The sequence below is a fragment of the Cydia splendana genome, chromosome 7 (genome assembly GCF_910591565.1).
Source record: "Cydia splendana chromosome 7, ilCydSple1.2, whole genome shotgun sequence".
Taxonomy (NCBI): domain Eukaryota; kingdom Metazoa; phylum Arthropoda; class Insecta; order Lepidoptera; family Tortricidae; genus Cydia; species Cydia splendana.
In genome coordinates, this window is record NC_085966.1 from 21,806,681 (window position 1) to 21,820,697 (window position 14,017).

The 14,017-nt window shown below is 36.8% G+C and overlaps 1 protein-coding gene across 1 annotated transcript in view; it reads right to left on the reverse strand.

The window, feature by feature from the left end:
* LOC134792355 (aminopeptidase N) overlaps positions 1-14,017 on the reverse strand; it is a 53,778-nt gene that overhangs the window by 24,794 nt on the left and 14,967 nt on the right. Inside the window, exons 2-3 of the mRNA XM_063763632.1 lie at positions 3,162-3,896; positions 711-866 (exon numbers count right to left, since the gene is read on the reverse strand). Of these exons, the coding sequence (XP_063619702.1) occupies positions 711-866; positions 3,162-3,877 (872 nt within the window). The 5' untranslated portion in view covers positions 3,878-3,896. The remainder of the gene's footprint in view (positions 1-710; positions 867-3,161; positions 3,897-14,017) is intronic.

The window sequence follows — 14,017 nt, forward strand, 5'->3', positions numbered from 1 at the left end:
AATAAAGCTTTCATTTGGTCACATTAGCGACATCTAGTAACAATAAGTAGGAGTTATCCTATTACGCCATCAGTACACTTTGCGATAATAATTGATAGATAAAATAAAAATAATGTATAAATATTTAGCTACAAAGTTTTGATAATGATTGTAGGCACTGATCGTTCCATTTTAATGCACGAAATACCTACCTTGTCGCTTACCTACCTACTTAAAAGTTGACAGACGTACAATTTGGCGTCCTAAAACTTGTCTAGCTAAAGTTGGATCTTGTTGGACATAGCTACAATTTTACTTGAAACGTGGGTATCCCAGGGGATTATATTGAGACCTGCCTTATATTGTAATGCCTAAAAGGTGTCAACTCAGGTTAATTTCAATTCCAATATTTTATTTCAGGCATGGAGCCCATATTATGTTAGTAATACAATGTTCCTATGTTATAAAAGAAGGTTAGGTAATATGACGACTCAGGTCGACAATGTATGTATGAAATGAAGCTGAAGAAGAAAAAAAACGTAATTAACTAGATATTTTTTTTACTTTGACTTGTAACATCAGAACAGAAGTCATGTCACGAGACGGCGCGATGCTGATGGTTTAAGGGAGCCTTCTACAATTAATTCTACGAGAAACTGCTTGCTGTCGTTACCTCTGGGGAAACTGGGATAACCGAATGGAATATGCCTTAGATATTTTGAATTACTTACTGTTGCTGCGAACCAACGCTGTTCATGTTGGACACAGATGTCATGTTCCTTGGCCGAGCGATACTGATGGTGAAGCGAGCCTTGAGGGCTGGCTCGTCCCAGCAAGGGAACGCGCGGCGGGCGTCCGTCGCTTGGAACTGCGTGACGGCTATCCATCTGGGGAAATAATACACTTAGATTTTAAAAGTTTTTAATGTCATACTTGACGCTAAGTTCTCAATATAGGTACAGGAAGTTTGACCGACAGGTTCAATAAATTCTTAGCAATTAATCAAATATACATCTGAAAAGTTTGAACTTGCAATCAAACTTACTTTAAAGAATTCAATCATTTCAGTTTATGCTTATGCAATTTTGTACAAACTAACAGGCCTATTTTTCGAACGTACAATGATATCAGAATGACTCATGTCTATACCGACATGGTACCTACTTGACATTGAAATACTCCTATTATTCTCAAGGACTACAATAATCCTATATTCGCAAACAACATTAGTATGCACAACATCTAAAGTATAAAGTAGTGATTTAGTTCCGTGCATTGATCCTACAGCGTAGTTTATGCGTTCGGAGAGGAGAATACCAATGAATGGCCAATTCGAGTTTTAGTTATTTGATCTGTTTCCTATATGATATTGATTTGTCACTGGAAAAAGTAACATTTCTTCAACCAAAAACGTCGCTTTTGACACTGACAGATCAGTATCATATCGGAAACAGATCGAATTAATTAAAACTCGAATTGGTCTGTGAGTTTGTAGTACGACCGTTGAGATGATTCAACAGACGTTGGAAGTGTTCTCTGAGAGCTGTTTTTGGGTTTATTTTGTGTAGTTTACCAAAATAAATCCAGAAGAAAATTGATTTATAAATAGGAAATATGAAAAATTACAATGAGTTCTTTGTCAAGTGACAGAAGAGGTTTGGACTGTTGCAATGAAAACGATTGTTGCTAATAGTAGGTATGTAAGTAGGTTTTAAGTAAGTATACAAAATACGAAAACTGGTGCGGAATTTATATGAAAATTTTGAAATTCCAATACAAAAATAGTATTTTGTGTCTTAAAAATTAGTTTTAAGGTAAGATATTAAATTTTCACTTCGAAGTTTGTTATTATTAGGTAACATTAATATTAGAATTCAAGTTTACTTTACTTCCATTAGGATATTATACACATAGGTATAGCAAGTTAACTGTAATATTTCTACGCCGATAGAGGCAGAATATGATGCACTTATTGTAATTTGACCATCATTGTACTACCATATTCTAAGAAATAAACATTTGTATTCTTTTTTTTTGTATTTCGCTTCTTCTAATAATCTCAAATTTGCAAAACCGAAAACAGTTATCTATAAACCGCATGCCTAGAATTGTCTATCTTAATCAGATAGGCAATGATGCGTACATATCATATCCATCTCAGATATTCTATTGTTTTGATTGATTCTGAGATAACAACCTGTGATGGAGATTCAATCAATGGCAAGACCAATTAAATTCTCGTCACCTCCGACCGATTATTATACCAAGCGCTGTAACTAGTTAACTAGATCCACAGATGTCTCAGCTTGATGTTTCCTATTGGCTAAAGATATCGTTCGGATTCAAACTACACCAGAATTACTGCTGCAGGAATGCGGCGCAACATTGCTGCCGCAAATGCCAAAAATCCGAGCAGTAACATCGATTTTGGCATTTCCGACAGGAAACCAGTCGGCAGCTATATCGAGCCGCATTGCTACAGGAGTAATTCTGGTGTACCTACTCTGAATCCGAACGGTGGCTTTACTTTACCAAGTGATGTAGGCAGGCCTTGATTAAGACCTAAGTAATCACATTTGTGCATTTAAGCTTCTGTCCAAGGCCAGTAGAATTGAAACGGAACAAGGCTGCTGCACTAAAATGCTGAATTTTTGAAGTGACCCGCTTAGCATTGTGACCCAGTGCGGAAGCAGGTCATGTTTAAGCACTAAATAATTAGCTGGGCGTTTTGTTTACATTCCTTTGTTGTGCACTGCGCTGTGAAGTTTTTCGTTTTTTTTTTTAAGACACATCCGACACCGATTTTACTGGGCAAAAATCTATCGTCATTGTTCAACGGTACAAATGGGGATTTAAAATCGGTTAGGTACTCGTATATATTTTAGAAGCAATAACGCATAGCCTAAAACATAATTAAAACGACCGATTAAGGAAACGTCTGGTCGCGACTGCAGCAGCAGTGGGAAACAGGCTGCAATTAGAACGTTCAATACGTCACTAATTTATTCTCCATTTCAATGCTATCACCCGCGTCAACGCTGCAAGTGCTGCAACATCAACGCGTCTGCAGTCGTTAATCAAATGTTACCTTTATGTTTATAGCACATCTTCATTTCCTAGCTACGAAATTTATAACCATCATTTTTACAGGACAAAAGAAAAGATTATCTTAGTAAACTTACCTTTTAACATTCTTCTCTTCATAAGAACTTCTGTAAAATCCGTGAAGATTATCGTTCAATATGCCTGTATATGTTATATTCAAGACATACTGTTTTCCTACATACAGCGTATCATATAATTTCAATATATGGAACTGCCGCGCTACGTCTTCTGTCCTTTGGTCAATCTTTATTCGTCTCCCAGTATCTTTCTGATACAAAACAATATCATGGAAAGTTAATTCCACTCCATGAAAAGTCAAAATCCGCGTATTATTCTTAACATTCAATGTTATACTAGCAAATCCGTCAAATGTGAAATTGCTTTCATAAATATAAGGAGTTAGCTTTAGGAAATATTTCTCAGGTTTCACATAAGTAGGTAATCTTACATCTTGAACAGTAGTTTCATCTTCTTCAAAATCCTCAGGTGCTGGTGTAGTTTCTAAAGGTATGACAGTTTTTGTATTTTCAGTGGTTAGTGGAATTACTAGTAGTTGTTTGGATGTGTCGCAGTGATTAAGTTCGTATTTGGTGACATTGGCGAGTTGGTCGGTTCCGGGGCAAGCGGCAAAGTTGTAGACTATGAAAGACGTAGCGACTAGGGCTAGAGCGAAGATGACTAGGATGATGAAAGCGAGGCTCTTGGAGAGGTAGACTCCGCGCTTGGTTTTGGTGGAGAAGTCGACGTTGGGGTTGCCGTCCATGATGCCGAGGGGCTCACGGGCCTGCGTCATCACATCACTGGCTGGTTAACTGTAACAAAAGATATGCAATGTTATTCATTATTGTTACTCGTATGCCTAATCATTCAATTAAAATATTCAGTTCGGAGGTAGGGTTCATATAAGGTCCCTCTCAAAATCTCGGCGTGGGAAGGCTTAAATTAAATAACGATTGTATTAAATTTATAACCGTAACAAATATTAGATAATCATTAAGATGAATAAGGATAAAAAATGAATCAATATAATTATTATGAAAATAAATTGTGTTTAAATTGATGCCTAGTGCCTACACATAAATAAAGAGTAATAAAAAATGCCTTTAGGCAACTGTTTAATGAAAAATGATGTAAAATAACTTCGCACGCATATTGTGTATTGTGTAAAATTATGTTCTGGTTGTGCGACAGCCTATTGAAGTTTAACTACTCGTGTTGTTAGCCATGATGGTACACAGTCAGCATCAATAATTAGTGGATGAAACAAAGTATAAAAGGTATCCTGCGATATTTTTCCAAATAGCGCATAATCTCCACAGTTTGCGTTCAAAAGTGTCTGTCACAGTCTAATCTTTCCACATACTTATTAGACTAGAGACAATATCTCTTTTTTTGTTAAGTTATTAGAGAATGGTAGATATTTATGACGCGTATTCTGATCCGCTACTTTTGAAACTGACTGTAGGTACCTATTCATTTGTAAAAATTCTTGTTATCCGGATGAAATAGCCTCGGAAGACCCAAGTCAATTTTTGCGCTTTTGAATTTGGAACTTTCTTTTATAACACTTTAAAACTCTCGCGTTTTGTACACATATTTAATTACACAAACGGGTCTAACGCGATATAATGTCATTGTTTTTACCTTTAATTCCGATTCCGATTCCCGTTTGTGTACCGTAAAATGGGGTGAGTTGCGTGAAATTTTACTTTCAAACCTCGATAAAATTTTATTTTTACATGTGAAAACTGAATTGTGTATATAATAAGTGGTTCGGACGTTTGTATTTTAATTTGTATTTTATTTTGGGTAGTTCCATTTCATAACTTTGACGATAAAGAGGAAAACCCACCTCACCCCGTAGTGCCTCGTATGAGGCCTCGTATTGGGGTGAGAGGGTTTTTCATACAAAGGTGATTTTGGAAGATTGTTGGATCGATTTTTTTTTATTATGCGTATTACTATAGCCCCGTTTTAAATTGGAATACATTATTTTTGTAGCAGTAGCCTTAAAATCCCTTCTCATCCCCCTCCCAAACCTTCTCTCCCCATTCATAACCCAATTCTCCCCGCGAAACCTACTCACCCCGTTTTACGGTAATTAAACTTTCTTTTAGTTCTATAAGAGTTTATAATTCGAATTTAATTTGTACTTCTACAAGTACGCGGGGACTTACGAGGACAGAGCAAAATATTCACAGGTATGTGTCACCTTTAATGATATGGAGGCTTTAAGCACGCTATTGTAATATTCATCAGAAATATCTAAGGACAGGAATAATCCAAAGTTATATTTTCAATACCAAATGACGCTAATGATGTATGATAATTGATCTTTGAATAATTCGTTGACACTTGGATTACTTCATTCCCAAGCTCAAGATCACTTTCCTCGCAATTACACAAAAGTCCCAACTCACTAGTAAACTACAAGAACTTAGGTCCTTGTGTCTGTAAAGACACACAGTCGTTAAGGAAATCGTCACGTCCAATGCGCGAGCACGCGCGAATGATCCTCTGAATTATTCCTGATGTTATTGGGTTCTTGACCTTTGGCTAGTCTAATGTCTTGTAGAATTTCGGAATGTTTAGGTCATTTTTGAAAAGTGTTTCAAGATGCCAGGAAATGCCAATTGCCTCAAGGGCCTATTTTAGATTTAAGCTATCTTAAATACCACCAGACCAATTAATAACTATTAATTTAGTTTAGTATTTGTATTGTAGTACCTCTGTATATTTAATTACTTATGTAAATAAATGGTTTCATTGGTCAATATTAGAAATTTAGTGACAGAAAGTTATCATTTCATCAACTCGAAAATTGTGTAGGTTTGCCATCTGAAGGGGCAATCTTTAAACTACGCGCCCCTCGAAGACATTTATGCTGTCGTCTAACGACACAAACTCAAGAAAAGCTAGTACGTTTGCCAAGATATACATTATTCAAAAAGCTTCAATACAACATTAAAAGGACGATTTTACACAGATCGCCCTAGTTCCACAGTAAGCTCAATAATTTTATTGCGGGTACTCTACCGTTATATACAATATACAATTATATATAAATACTTATATACATAGAAAACCGTCATAATAACTCACGAACAAAAAATATTTGTGATACACAGTATAATCACGCAAATAAATTCCCTTACCAGGATTTGAAGAACCCGCGCGCGACCTTCTTCTGTTTCTTAGGCAGGGTCACTGTCACTAGTGTCACTACTGACTACCGATTGTACTAGGAGGCACACAAAATTACATTAAGTATAATATAAAGTTACTTTTAGTACTCCGTATAATCATTGGGAATACCAAGCGAAACATAAAATAATATCAAGCAATTTAGATTTTCCTGTTTTTGTCGCTATATCGTATTTGTGGACACAGGACATAAATCAGTTAGTAAATACCCATGTAAATACTCCAACAACCTGGTAGGTTAGTAAAGCAAGGAAAAATATGCGGGAAAGGCATGTTGGCCACAGAAGGCATATATGGTTGAAAAACCCGTGCGTCTGATTCAGTTTTAGCATTCACGACAATATTCAACATATTATATACAAGGAGCGATACCTACCAAAAAATCTTAAAAAAGTATATAAATAGGTATGAAATATGTAGTTAACTATGTTTGGCAAAGTTTTTCTTTATTAATATGTTTATCACCTATTAGTGTACCTTTTCTTTCGTCGCAACATCTATTGTCAAGTAGCAGTATAAGTACTGATAATTCCGCTACTCGACGCTAGATGTCGACTATGAAAATAATAGTCGCAAAAAGAATAGATAGTATAGAGGGGTCCTGTCATTGTCAATTTTGTAGTCACGGTACATTTACTGCCATATATCGACACACGATTAAAACTTAAAATAAAATTGAAAATGTATAAAATAATCAAAATATGTTTACGGATAAATGATTCTTAGTTTTTATTGTTCCATACTGACCCATGTTCTTTCACTGATATGTGTTAAAATTGTTAAATACCAAACGGTGTCGTTAACGCCATCTAGCCGAGAATAGGCCAAAGGTAATGGCGCCATCTATTCGAGAATGACTTTTCCTTGGCCGTCCGAGGCACGTTTTTTTCTTAGACTTTATTTATCTTATACGGAGTTATATATATCTCTGATAGTCGTTTTGGTACCAAAACTGATGTATGTAATGAGCACTCTATGCTTACTATATTTTTCTATGGTACCTATGCAATAATCGAAAATGATAATCCTAATCCAACCTAGCCCTGAGATTCAATTGGCTAGTGTCGATTGGCGATACCACAAAGAAGCTAACTGCCATTGTGCGAAGTAATGTATCCAGTTGGAGGTCACAATACGGTCTTATGTCACAACTGAATGTCACTGGCGTAAAGAAGGAGATATAAGTCAAGGTGGGTCATACTGAGCTACTACTAATTGATCCTAGCCCTAAAATAATTATGCTTTCTAAAATAATCATTAATCAAGTACATAAATTAAGGTCAATTTATATATTTACTGTCCTTACATAAAAAACCGGGCAAGTGCGAGTCGGACTCGCGCACGAAGGGTTCCGTACCATAATGCAACAAAAAACGGCAAAAAAAAAACGGTCACCCATCCAAGTACTGACCCCGCCCGACGTTGCTTAACTTCGGTCAAAAATCACGTTTGTTGTATGGGAGCCCCACTTAAATCTTTATTTTATTCTGTTTTTAGTATTTGTTGTTATAGCGGCAACAGAAATACATCATCTGTGAAAATTCCAACTGTCTAGCTATCACGGTTCGTGAGATACAGCCTGGTGACAGACGGACGGACGGACGGACAGACGGACAGACGGACAGACGGACGGACGGACGGACGGACGGACGGACAGCGGAGTCTCAGTAATAGGGTCCCGTTTTACCCTTTGGGTACGGAACCCTATAAAGCGCTGGTGGCCTAGCGGTAAGAGCGTGTGACTTTCAATCCGGAGGTCGCGGGTTCAAACCCCGGCTCGTAGGTACCAATGAGTTTTTCGGAACTTATGTACGAAATATCATTTAATATTTACCATCAGTTGCTTTTCGGTGAAGGAAAACATCGTGAGGAAACCGGACTAATCCCAATAAGGCCTAGTTTCCCCTCTGGGTTGGAAGGTCAGATGGCAGCCGCTTTCGTAAAAACTAGTGCCTACGTCAATTCTTGGGATTAGTTGTCAAGCGGACCCCATGCTCCCATGAGCCGTGGCAAAATGCCGGGATAAACGCCAGGAAGAAGATTTTTTTTAAGAAGGGTGTTATTAGTTTACAGTAGAATATAATATGCGAACATCTTCAAAGCAATTTTGATTAATAATACTTAGTGAGTGTTATAAACTTAATTAGCTGTTCACTCGTTTTCAAACAGTTTTTAAATTACAGTTTTTTTGGGTGAAGCCAGCCGTTTTTAAGTAGAGATTTGTTTATATTCTGGCTTACGCCGTAGAAGACGGCATTACTATTGAACATTGTAAGTAAGGATCACGTAAGAATACGTCGGATAAAAGGCATAAGAAATAAGCTTATACTATATTCTTACCAAACATGTGGACCCTACAAAGCTTTTAAAAATTTAAACGTAACACCCATAAAAATCCTTTCATTCAATGTGTCATCAACTTTAATTTAAATGTATCATTCGAATGAAGGAGTGCTTAATTCGTAAGATTGGACAAGATTTTATTTTAACGGGCTGTCATTGCTATATTGAGAATGATGGCGCCTCATCATAACTTGAGATAGGGGACATTAAGTTACGTTACGGCGCAGAATAAATAAATAATAAATAAATAATGGTACTAGGTACCTTACACTCTCTAACAAAACGCGTCTATTACGGCAGATATGACCGCAAGATGGCGCAAGCGCGAGCAGGCATCCGTTCCGTAGCGCTGCGGTGCGCGGCAACTACTACTAGACACCAAAATTGGTGTGGGCCGCAGTACTTGTAGCAGTTGTAGCAACGCGACGAAATCGCGGAGTGAGCCACGCCTGCAAGCGTATTATGGATGGTTTTATCCACGTTTATCCACGTGATAAAATAACTGTCACTTTTTAACACCGCGGGATAGAAAGTTACGGATGCCGTTTTATCACGCTGTCACGTAGACAAAAACGACCGTCATATCCGTGCTGGTTACGGCACGTAAATGTATGGGGAATTTTACGGTTTGGGGCCCATTTCAAGTAGTTATGATAGCTTATAACTTGTAAATTGTATAATATAAGTATAAATTTCTAATTACAAGCAGTTAACGCACTGCAAGGTGCTTTTTAGTTAAAGAAAACTTTGAAGGAATCGATGGAATTCAAAGAGTGTGAAGTTTCAACACTTTTTGGGCTAACTCTCCATGTTAAAACAACACAAATTTTCGTGGTAGAAGAGGCCAGAGCCCAGAAATGTGACGTAAGTATAAGTACATAAGTATGTTAGTTATGAAGTTGATGACATAAACATATAAATAAAACCAAGCAAGTGTGAGTCAGACATTGAACATTGAATGTGCCATGTCTATTAACCACCACACAATCTTTTTTTCTCCACATAGTTTTATTACACGTATATCATATTTTGCAGCGCCAAACTTGCCAAAATACCAATATAGCAAATGTTGCCAATAGAAAATTAACCGCCTCTTATATTCTTCCTACTTCCTTGCTTAAGAAAACCCGGGTGGTCCAACATCGCGAGTACTCGAAGAACAATACGCTATGAAAAACACGTGGCCGCATAATAAATAGCTTGGCAGATGGTTTGGTAACTGTTTCGATATTCAATAACTTGTTCAATGACATACGGGAGCGGTGTAAATGTCGGCGGCCGATCGTAAAGTATCTGTGTAATATTTTGATGATAGTCACATTAAAGCATATTGGTAGGATAGGTTCGTTATGTTGCTTCAGATGCCCGAAGGGCAAATCATCCAGAAATAGGTGCCTCCGTCGACTCAGGGAACGACACAATGATTTTCACGATATGCCTAGGAATTTCGTGATCTGATTTTACATTCGGCCGCCGACATTATTCTAACACACCAGATTCAGACTCAACAACTTGTAACGGTTTTGAACTGGTTTTGATACGACCATCGTCTTGGTGATTGGCGCTTCTCACGCACTACTATTATTCAATTCGTATTCACGAATCATCGCGAGCGATTTTCAAGGTAGTATCAAATTAAGAGTTTTGAATGATTCACGGTTAGTTTCACTAGACTTATATCGCAACAAAAGACAATCAATCAAACAATACAAAAGGTAATCACGGTTAATATCCCGGTCGATATAAGTCTAGTATCAATTAAGATCAAAACCGTAACAAGGTTTGCAATTTGAATCGGGCTCGGTGGTTAAGCGGTTGTGAAAACCATTGACTTGATTAGAATGAGGCACTCGAACAGTTTTTAATAGCGCGCGACGTACGCGGTTGTGTTGTGTCTTTAAGTTTGTTTTGTATGGGATTTTGAGTTTCCAAAAAGTCCCGCTTGGCGCGCAGTTCTAAATTCCATACAAAAATAGACATAACGCGAACGCTCGTCGCACTATTGAATGAAATTTACACTAGTTCTGGTATAAACAAAGGATTTAAGGAACTACTTTTGATACAAGTGTTAATACTGAGGTTAAATATTTGTTCCTCAGTAATGGATGTTTTCGATGTATATAAGTATTTATATATATCGTCGTCTAGTACCCACAACACTAGCCTTATTGAGCTTACCGTGGGACTAGATTGATCTGTGTAAAAAATTGTTCTATAATTTTTTTTTTTTCCGACACTTGCAGTGAACAAGAAAGACCGATCAACGATTTTCAACTTGGAGGATGTCACGGGCAAAAGGTGGTACAGTACATATGGTCGTACTTTCCCGCGCTAGTGCGGAAAAGAGCACTTTCCGTGCGTAGGTATGTCAAAAGTTTAAAGGGCCATATGTACTGTAAAACGTTGTATGATACGTGCGAATAGGTAATCCGCTACTCGTTTTAGTTTAGTTATCACTCTCAGTAAAATAAGATTAGATACTCAAACCGCAACGTCAACCAGCGGACTCTCATTCCATACAAAAACACTCAACTGAATCTACATAAATCAACAAAGTCTATCTGCCCGATTCGAACTTTAAGATACGTCAAATATAACGTCTAGATACGATATGGATTGGATATGTCAGTGTCAAAAGTGATGTTTTTGTTTGAAGAAACGTCACTTTTGACACTGACATATCTAATCCATATCGTATCTAGCCGTAATATTTGACGTATCTTAAAGTTCGAATCGGGCCAGCAATCTCAAAGTTAAATGAAATTTCAACAAGCTCGATTTCATTTGCCCCGGCCATTCATTAAATGGAACTCAATTAAAGTTTGCCCCAGTTCGGCTGGCTGCGTTCATATTGGTGGTCAAGAACTAAACATATTCAAACTTATTTAAAATCTCACCTTGATTTGATATCGATCTTAACATCCTGGCATGACAACGAAAAGCTATCTGTCTTTCTAACGCACAAATATGGAAGAGTGATAGAGATACAGAAAGAGTTTCGTTGACGTATCGTAAATTGGCTAGGCATCCAGTAGGGCTACCGCCAATACCGAAAATCGTCAATTGCGGGCATTTTTCTCTGTCACTCTAATTACGCCTTCATTGGAGTAAAAGAGTAAGATCCCCGCAATTTGCGAATTTCGGTTTTCGCGGTAGCCCCTCAGTACAGAATCGCTCAAACAGACAGATTTTATATATTATACTACACAAATCGACCCAGTAAGCTCAATAACTTAAAAATCTAAGGGTAAGGTGTGTTGTGTTGTGGGTAACTAATAGATGACGGTATGCATAAAATATAAAGAACCCCAATGGGTGAAGAAACTAGATGTTAAATTATAGTGATAAACTCACAAATAAATGCCTGGTAAGGGTACCAGGATTCGAACCCGGAACCTCTTCCTTCGTAGGCCGGGTCGCTACCCACTATGCTAGAAGGCCGTTAAATCAAGTTGAGAACTTTAAAGTTGAAAAAGGCTTCCTGGCACTGAACAGGCAAGCCCCACTTGACTCGACCCTGCAAACATACAAGGCTTCTGCGGAATCCCGGAAAACTTTTAAATTAAACGAAATTATGAATGCATGGTCGAGAAATCTTTTTAAAATTTTGCACAATATTTTAGAATTGTAATTGGCGTTGCGGCTAAATAAACATTTGATTGCAAATGTGAGTCCATGTTTAACATGGTTTACAAGTTTACCGATTTCAAATTACTAGATCCGATTCATCAATAAAAACGAAATATCATACTTTATGTGAGTATAATATTTAAAAAAAACGCAAATTATTAAGCTTTGATTAATGAGCTTTTAACGGCATATTCAGTCAAAGAGTTTAATTTTCTACCCAATTTATACTTTGTCACAGTGACAATAGTATGAGGTCTCTAGCGACTTTCATATTGATTTTCATTGTGACAAGGTACCTACAAAATGGGTCGAAGATTACATTTTTTGACTGTACAATTAATATACTTTGAGAGTTTAGAAATCTCAAATCTATAGGTACATATATATGATCAGATTTTTTTAGAACTCTTATATCAAACAATCTCTCACGAGAGATTTCGTTCTCATAGGAGTTGTGAAAATGCCACCCTCCCTAGGGGTAGAAAATCGTAACATAGATCTACTTTACTTTGTCTATCAGAATAACGAAATTGTTTTGCATAGGAGTAGGTAATAGATCGGGCTATCCTCACACACAGCGTTTTATTTTTATCCCGTACTGCTCCTATTAACCAAAATGACGTAACAATAACACCATTGATATATTAATTACTTTACCAGCAACGTAGCTATGAGTCCCCCATTGTCCTAATCGTGGTACACACATTACTATCGAACGTACCACGACCACAAATAACTGACTAGGTAATCATGATCCTTATGGCAATGGTATAAGGTGTACAATGGTTAAGAGTTTTAGTACGAATTAGGTCGAAACATAATGCTACGTTAGATGTTCTGTTGAAATCTTTGATGAACAATATCCATTACTTTAAATACTTACATATTTGATTAAAGACACTGATAAGTGTGAAGTTTATATCTAAGAGATCGCTTTTTAGTTTTATAAATAAGTCTACTTATATCTTAATACTACATCATCATTACTTATCTCTTCCTTAATGTGCCGCTGTGTATATATTATGTATTTATATATATATATATATATATTGTTTGTATTTTTCTATATATTTATATATGTATGTGATATATATTAAACTATTTGGTTGTACCTATTGGTACATATTTATTTTTATAATTATAAAATTGTATATGATCGAATGTGTAATCTTCTTATTCCTGTAATTTATTTCGTGCACTACCTGTTTTAAAAGTTTTCTATTCTTTATATCCTGCTACCCCAAGGTTGTCTGGAAGAGATCGCTTACAGCGATAAGACCGCCTGTTGCTACCTTTATTTACACTGTAAATCTGTTTTTGTATTTTTTTCTTTGTGGTGCAATAAAGTGTATTTACTTACTTTACTTACTTACTTACTAATAATATAATAATTCAGCCTTTAAACGGTCCACTGCTGGGCACAGGCCTCCTCTAATGCGAGAGGTCTTGGGCTTATAATGCCTACTCTGGCCCAATACGGATTGTGGATTTCACATAGATATACTCGACACCTTTGAATTTCTTCGCGGGTGTGTGCAGGTTTCCTCACAATGTTTTCCTTCACCAAAACGCAAGTAAATCTGACAAAAAAGAGTACAGTACAATAGAGTACAATTAAAAAGTGGTAATACTGTAGTGTTGTGCCTTTCAAATTAATCTAAGAAAACGGGACGACACTACAGCAAAGACATATGTAACTTCGTATAAGACTAATAAAGTCTAAGGAAAAAACGTGCCTCGGAATTCAAGTAAAAGT